The 8,774-nt window shown below is 48.2% G+C and overlaps 1 protein-coding gene across 3 annotated transcripts in view; it reads right to left on the reverse strand.

The window, feature by feature from the left end:
* Window positions 1-8,774, reverse strand: part of bcar1 (BCAR1 scaffold protein, Cas family member) — a 79,508-nt gene that overhangs the window by 5,260 nt on the left and 65,474 nt on the right. For 2 of the 3 annotated variants that reach the window (XM_048256820.1, XM_048256819.1), the window contains exons 3-4: window positions 3,828-3,980; window positions 168-266 (exon numbers count right to left, since the gene is read on the reverse strand). In XM_048256820.1, coding sequence (XP_048112777.1) covers window positions 168-266; window positions 3,828-3,980 — 252 coding nt within the window. The remainder of the gene's footprint in view (window positions 1-167; window positions 267-3,827; window positions 3,981-8,774) is intronic. The other variant, XM_048256821.1, reaches the window with a different exon arrangement.

Genomic DNA, 8,774 nt, shown 5'->3' on the forward strand with positions numbered 1-8,774 from the left:
TGATGAGCATGTTAGCATAATAGTTTGCACTGACTCCCACACTAAATGCATGTTGTCTAACTGCAAAAAGGACGTGCATGCACATATACAGTGCATATGGACACGTACAGTAATACAACATCACTATGTGCAGGCGCAGGGTAGAGGCGAGAGGGGAAAGGACTCACTGTCTGCTTGTCCACACTGGGCGGTGTGTCGTAGATGTCCTGACCACCTTCTTTACTGGGGGGGCCCTTCACTGCCATGGGGGGAGTATCATAGACCTGCTGAAGGAGGGAGGGGGGGTACAGGCACAGTTAAAACACAGTGCTTAGCATCTGCACACACAAGGAGCCCACACACAACATGCACACTCAAAACACACACACACACACACACATTTGACACAAAATCTCAAGCAGACATATCTAGACTGATTTCCCTTCAGGCTTTGGTTTTAGATGAATATGTAAAAAGGAAGGTGCTAATGTAATCACATTTTTAGAGGTGGTGAGTGTGTGTGTGTGTGTGTGGTGGGGGCTAATCCACTTTAATGTGGCTAAGGTAGTTTTTCTAAAGTTGGGGGAGGGGGCCATAATATTTCCCTTAATCCTTCCCCCAGCACCCCGGGGCCCCTGACAGGCGCTCTCCGCCTCATCACTCCCATCCACCTATGTGTGGTCCGCTCTCCGCCTGCTGCTTATCCTCCACCCATCCCCCTAGTGCTCACCTCATGCATCAGCCACAACACACTTTCACCCATTCTCACAAAACATGGAGGCTGAGAGAGTGTGTGTGAGAGAGAGAGAGAGAGAGAGAGAGAGAGAGAGTACTGCAGGTGATACGGGATTTACTCCAACTCCATACTCCAACCATATCCTATCTTAGTGAAGACATAAAGACTCTCTCTCTCTCACACACACACACACACTTATATACACGACTCAAACGGACAATGGAAAGCACAAACTCTTGCCAAGGCTTAGATTCAGTAACTCAACTCATTGTTTATTATAATTAAGTAAATCAGATACACACTAGCAGACATTAGGATGCTGTTGATGACATGCATGCTGCAGTATGCTCAGAGACAAGCCTGCATGCCTGAGAAAGAATCTCCTACTAACAGCACAACCTCGCAACTATTTTGGAGTCTCCAAACTTTCGCCAGGAGGGTGTGAGTACTGACACACTGAGCAAACACACACTGGTCCCTTTCACACCCTTCTATCAAACAACCCAATCTGTGGGAACGCACAATATTAGCAATCTTTCTGAGAAGATTCAGCCCCGGTGGGCGAGTGAGTGAGTGAGTGAGTGAGTGAGTGTGGTTCCAGATGAGCTACAGTGCTGTGATGAGCTATGCTGACTATGATTTCTCCATCTACTCTGCACCTTCATTAACTCACAGCAAATTAACCCCACACACTCATCCCATTCACACACACACCACACACACACACACACACACACACACACACACACACACACACACACACACACACACACACACCACACACACACACACACCAAGCCCCAACACCCACCCCTGCTGTCTCCTGATGAGAGGATTAGCAATTCTAATGCTGCCCAAACAATGTGATACAATCTGTTCCAGAGGGAGGGTTTGGATGGGGCAAGTGTGAAGCGACTTAAATGAGATAAGAGAGAGAGAGAGAGAGAGAGAGAGACAGAGAGATGGTGTAAGAGAGAGAGAAACTTATGAATACCAAAATCAAAGAGAACACAAACTCAGGGCACTTTGCCAGAGGACTTGATCAGGCTGCTCTTTTTAACTTTCATTTCAGAGGGCGCAGAGGATTTGCTCTGAGAACATGGGCCTCATCAAAATTCCAAGTGTGTACATGCAGAGGAAGGTGTGCAGAGGTCTGACGAGGCCATGGCTCCGAGTGCTGCCACCCACTACCCACCATGCCGTTAGGGAAACCCATTAGCTGGGACTCCTTGGCCCTTGGAGCATCCCCACCATACTGTTGCCCGTCAGCAAGCCTCTGACTTCCTGTTTGTGCCTGAGCCCTGCAGTCTCCTCAGGAGAGATTTACTGCTGTTTCAGCGACACGAGGCTACGCTGCACTGCGCAGCAGCTATAGAGCCAACGCCGCGCTGGAGGAGATAAGCTGTATAAACGGCCGCCCTGCACTCTCCATATCTATTCTTCATCTCTTTATTGACCTGAAATGTGTCTCCCCCCTCTGCAGTGAAAACACATTTATGTGCTGTATCTCCTCTCTCTGTCGCATTAGGGCCCAAACACCAGAGGAGCAGGCTACAGCCAGTGCCGATGCTGCAAAGCCTTATTGTTTCTATAAAGATTATTACTATTAGGGACCAAGCACTGGAAGTGCATGCTGTTGCAACTAACAACTAACATATTTTACTGCAACGTAGTGCCAATTGATTGCATTATTAGATGACAACATGTCACGGGTTTGCAGAACTGAAGGTGCTCAGGCCCATCATCGCCGCGTGCGTAAATATTCTCTTTGGTCCCGTCTCTTTCATTTCTGTCCCAATCCTCCGAGCTGTTTGTCATCCTATCCTGGGAAGGATCTTCTGGGAGGTTACTGTGTCACTGTATATGATTATGTGTGTATGTGGATATGTGTATGTGAGTGTGTGTGCGTCCGTCCATGCATACATGAATGGGTAGATGTGTTTGAGTGTGTTGCTAAACGTTGGTGTGTGTGTCTGCTTGTATGTATGACTGCTTGCTGTGTAGATGTCTTCATATGTGTATATACGTGTGTGTGTGTGTGTGTGTGTGTGTGTGTGTGTGTGTGTGTGTGTGTGTGTGTGTGTGTGTGTGTGTGTGTGCATGTCCTTTGCTGCAGGCTCTGTTGCCTTCTCCACATATCTCCAGGGCCCAGTGGCCTGGGCAGGAAAAAGAGAGGGGGAGGAGAGAGGGGGTATGAGAGAGAAGAGGGGACATCTCTCTCTATCTCTCTGACAGCACTTTCACCTTCAAATAAAGACCGAGGAGCACATCACACTGGACAAACACCACCTCTCTTTTTCTGTCACACACACACACACACACACACACACACACACACACACACACACACACACACACACAGTTACGAAGCTGGAAGAAAAAATATCCCATGCCGACCTTCTTTTTCGAGCGCCTCCAGACACTGATATATCTAGTTCCTCTGCGAGCTACGCATGACCTCATCTAAAAATAGATGTGCAATTGCAGCACCAATGTGGGTTTTAGCATACAGACAAAATGAGGCAGAAAAGAAAGTGATAGAGAGAGGGAGAGAGAGAGAGAGAGAGAGAGAGGAGGAGGTGGAGAGCAGGAGGGATGAAAAAAGCCTGAAAGAGAGGAGGGAGGAAGAGTTAGATAGTCAACAAAAGAGAGAGACAAAAAAGAAAGCAAAAGCGTGAAAGAGGGTGGATTTAATATTCCCAACACATCAAACATTAATGAGATCATGGCCGCTTCACAGACAGATGACCGCTAAGCTTAATTAAGCTAACCGAGAAAAATGGCCGGGAGTCAAAATGGCCGCCTTAGCCATACTTAGACAGCCTCGTCATACGGCAGGGCACTGCAAGCAACACAAACATGGCAGTCCAGCCTCAGGCCAACTTGGCCCAAAGCTGGTACGGATCTGCACCAGGTCAGCACCGGATCTCACCCGGTTATGATCTAAATCAGCGCTGCAGGTGGCTCGCGAGGTGTACATTACTGTATATGTATAATGTGAATACTTTGTATGTGTGTCTGTGTGTGTGCATGTATGTGTGTGTGTGTGTGTGTGTGTGTTTGTGTGTCTGTGTTTTCATGCATACAAATGTGCGTTTGTGTCCATGCTCACCTGCTGCTGATGGTACTGGGCACGAGTGGGCGGCACGTCGTAGATATCCTGGGATCCTGGGGGCATGTGGCGCGGGGGGACATCGTACTCATCCTGTTCACCCTTCACCGTGTCGTACACGTACACCTGGCCAACACGGGTGGGCACAACCACCTACAGGGAGAACAGAGGGACATTTCCCATTTAAATGCCAATGTTTAAAAAACTCACACTTCATGCCACAGTGGCTAAGGCAGTGGTCCCCAAACTTTTTCTTCCGAGGGCCAGCTCACTATGCCTGGCTCTAAGAGAGGGCCAGAGATTCGGTGTATATTAGTACACATAAATAGCTTAGTGCTGTGAACAACAGCAGTCTACCTTAGTTGAATATTCCATTACATTTAATCATAGGCTACTGCAATTTAATACCATTATTAGCTGTGTTTATATTGCAATCATGCCATATCAGTGTAAAATGTAGCTCAAATGAAATAATACTAATAAAAAGACTTTAACATTCCCAAAAGTATTAGCAGGGAGTCCCAAAAGTGTATTCTATCCAAAATGTGTGAACTCTGAACTCTGTGTATTTGCATACACAGCTCAAGTTGTGAACAAGCAATATCCTACAAATAATTTGAAGTTCTCAAACTATGAGAGTTTTATGAAGTGCAGGCAAAAACATCTGAAATGACCACTTTCACTCACCTAATGAGAACTTGATGAATTTGTATGAACATTTGAACGAGAGAATAAAAAATAGAAATAATTATCCTAGAAAGTCCCAGAAATATGACTTGACTTAGTTAGTTATTAAAAATTAATTGATACACTTCTAGAATACTTTGAGCACTAATGCAGTCAGCCTCTTGCATTGTTTGCAGGTAGGCCTACATTTCATTCCGTTTTTTCGATGGCAAACGCAAAACAGCGCCAAAACAACCACTAGTGGACAAAAAGAGTATTACATGAATGAATGGGGGAAATTACGGAAGTCATAGTTTGACGATGTCGTACTCCCATACGGGCCAGATGCTATATACCGCGGACATGTTTTGGGGGGCCACCCAAAATGAGGTGCGTAGTCTGGAGACCACTGGGCTAAGGAGACACTCAAAAATACATGGAAATATCTAGAAAATATAACTGGAAAGAATGAATGCATAATTTTCAAGTTATCTAAAAACCCACAAATTGATGTTTGTTTTTGTCATGTGTGTGTGTGTGTATTTATTCATCCATGTCTTTATACACCAACGCACATGTATGCATTTTATGTAACTGTGACTGACTGGGGATCTTTCCTGATTCATTATTTATTTATCAGGCTAATGCCACAATCAAAGACAGATGTGTCTCCTTTTCATTCAGCTCCAGCAGACAGCAGGAAAACAAAACTCGGGGTCCTGACAGGTCAGTGTGGGAACAGGGGCTGCCCTATTGTCTGCCTGTTTACCCAAAGCATTATCGTCCCTGGCTTGTGTCAACTGCCTGGGCCTGGGAAACGAAAACAAGCCGTCCGCCATATTTATATAGCAGCAGACAGGCAAGGAGCCGCGCTGCAGACAGTTAAAACATCACTCGGGAGAGTCACTGGAGCACAGCGTTTTCATTACGGCCTCGTGTTTCATCCGGACGCAAAAGAGAAAGAAAAAAAACCCTTTTTCATCTCCGATTCACTCTTAACAGTTAAAGTTAGACTGTTATGCCCTTAACCTGAGGAGCTGTTAAATTGATGCTAACCGCTGTGATATTCTTCTGGGTGTTACGGTGTTTTTACAGAGGCTGACTACAAGCCTGATTTTTTATTTTGGTTCCAGCCTTGAGAAAAGATCTGGCTGCGAGTGCGTATCTGAGACCGGGCTAACGATCCATTTCCTGCCGGCTGCGATGGCAAGGGTCTCCCACTCTGGTTGGCTGTAATCGGGCTGCCATCGATCCCCTGCGGGGTTTCTGTGTGTGTGTGAGTGAGAGAGATCTCTGAGTCGGGGCTGGGCTGGCCTATCTCAACAGACCATCAAAAAGAGAGAGAGAGAGAGAGAGAGAGAGAGAGAGAGAGAGAGAGAGAGAGAGAGGAGAGAGCAGGGGGCGAAGCTTCGTGTCCGCAGGCAGCTGAGGAGGAGGAGAAGCACCAGGAGCAGCAGCAGTAGCAGCACTGTTCGGCAATGGCCCATATTTGAGATATATCACACACATGCACTCTCTCACACACACACACACACACACACACACACACACGCACATTAAGACAGTATTTTTTTTTACAGCCAAGATAGCCTGACCTTTTTTCCCCAACCAAGACTGTGCCGAAATACATTTTGCAGAAACAGACGGGTCAGTCTGCCAGTCCCTGCAGACCCAGGCGGACGTGAGGGGGAGACTGGAGAGACACGCTACGGCCATCCCAGACTGTCCTCGCTCGGAGCCCGGTGGGGTCATGACTCCAGCATGTCCTACAGAGGTGAGGGCCCTGCCACACAAAACTGGGCCAGCAGGCCACGAGGCCCCCACTGGACCAAAACTCAGGGCTGGTACCCTCAGGACCATAGCAACGACATTCAACCTCAAACAGCAAGGATCCCCTTTACGGCTGCCACAATTGTGCACCGTAAGAACAACAATTCAACAAAGTAGCGTTAATCTGAGGTGCAGCTTAACACACATGTATTCTGATGATAGGCATTAGCCACACCCCCACCCTGCTGTGATGTACAAGGCCTCTACACACTCATCAGCGTTCACAAGCGTTCGCACGATGGTGGTGTGTTAACAGTTCACTGGATCTTAATCCGTTTGTGAAATCCACTGTGACCCCCCCTCCCCTTTTTTTTCCCCTGCCTGTGGCTATGGCAACAGAACACGTGAGTCACAAGAGCAGTAAGAGACTGAAGAGTGAGCAAACATGGCCACTCTATAAGACCAGCAGCAGCAGCAGCACACTCTTAACCCTTAAATATCAATCTCCACAGGCCACTGCACACGCCTGCTGCGACCACAAGGAAGTGAGACCTGCCACTTACTATGGCATGTCCATTACAAGCCAAGTACAGGTGTATATGCTCATTCACATACAGCCACACATGTCTACACACACACACACACTATACACACAGACATACACAGACACAGACACACACACACACTGCTCACATAAATGCCCAAAGTTTTACAGTTACATATGGGCCCAGTCACTCAGGCAGGTGTTGAGCACTCCCCAACACACAGACCCCTCCTCACCAATCAGCTCTACTTCACCCAGGCCATGTAATATCCCCACACTGCTGCACACTGCTGTTTAACTACTGAAATAAGAGCCGTGTTAAAGGGAACGGCTGACAATCAGCTCCAGAGAAACTCGCGCTGATCCTGTAATAATATTTGCTCTCCACATTTAGTCAGCCTGTCACTTGATATGTGACAGGCCTGCTAAACAGGCAATTAGGTCATTAGCCATTAAAATAAATCTGACAGTGTCGGTCGGTTATTACCCCCTCATCCCAGCTCCACCAGGCTCAAGGAGCCTCCTCTGTCCTCCAAGCTCTGGAGGAGATGAAAAGGAATCCATTTTTCTTGTTCTTGTTCGGCTCTAAGTGGTTGGACTTAACAGGGGCCTCTGGTAGCAGCAGACACTTAAATCTGCCTGTTTTCAATTCCCACCTCCACCTCTTTGTCTGCTTGCTTCACAGTTTCCTCACCTCCCCTCGCACTGTTCTTCTGCGTCTCTTTCTTTCTCATCTGTCTGTCTCTCTCTCTCTCTCTCTCTCTCTCTCCCTCAGAGGGGCCCCAGATATCGGAGGCAAGTGGGAAGCATTCTCCACGGTGACATACACACTTTTCACACACATTAGGCGCGCGCAGCAGGTGTTTCATCTGACACATCCGAGGACACAGTGATTTCACACACCACCACCTGCGCTCCATATTTCCACCGACCCCTCCGTAACACACACCTACTGCCCCCCCCGACTGACCGGCTAACAGCCTCGTCCATAGCCATAACACGCCTGCACAACACCATACTCAACAATTCCTCAAAACTCAGCTCACTCCCTTCCAAAGTGTGAAGTGCTCGCCTTGTATATCTTTCCAGATAACCACACTAACCACATGACACCTTAAACACTGGTCAAGTAGCGGCCACTTAACCTTCCCCTTATCAATGGTGCTGATCGTCCCCTACTCATTTGAAAGGGATTATGGGTGATATTAGCCATCTCCTGAGTGGCTAATGCTAGCAGAGTTGTGCCTCCACAGAAGGTCACTTGAGCGTCCCACTGCGATGTGCTAACAGCGCCCTATAACTAACAGCGATCAATAGTGTAAATTATCAATGAATACAGGGCGGAGTTGGAGGCTGGGAGACATATGGGACCCGCTCTTCCTTCACTTCATCAATAGTATTGAATAGGGGGGCGGCATGAGGTGCGGAGGGGGGGGGGGGGGGGGTGTGTTGGTGGGGGGGGGCGGGGTATGACAGAGGGTTTTGGCTTCCAGCTGTCACAACAGTCTAAAGGGTGGTGGTGGTCTGTGTGTGTGTGTGTGTGTGTGTGTGTGTGTGTGGGGGGGGGGGTTACCATGATGATGTCATAAAAAATAGATCCACCATCCAGAGAGGCGGAACAATGGAGAGAGACTGCCCTGGAGACTGTCTGTCCACCCCACCCTGCCCTTGCTCAAAGGCAGCTGGCCGTAAACCCCCGGCCCGCAGGGTGACCTGGCTGTTGGGGTTGTGGTGGTGGGTGGGGGTTCACCAGGAGAGGAGGAACAGATTGCACAGGAGCCCCCTCCCCACCACATATGCCCATATGACAGGAGTGACCTCTGGCTCAACTGAATGCCTAGTGTCGCATACCACCACTTGGAGCTATGCATGCAATCCACTTCAATCGCCTCTGCTATGCCAAGATCCCTCGGTGTAATTGGAGTCCGCTAACCTCCACCTCCTCTCACTCAAGTCCACCGACGGAG

The sequence above is a fragment of the Alosa alosa genome, chromosome 11 (assembly GCF_017589495.1).
Source record: "Alosa alosa isolate M-15738 ecotype Scorff River chromosome 11, AALO_Geno_1.1, whole genome shotgun sequence".
In the NCBI taxonomy this organism is placed as follows: Eukaryota; Metazoa; Chordata; class Actinopteri; order Clupeiformes; family Clupeidae; genus Alosa; species Alosa alosa.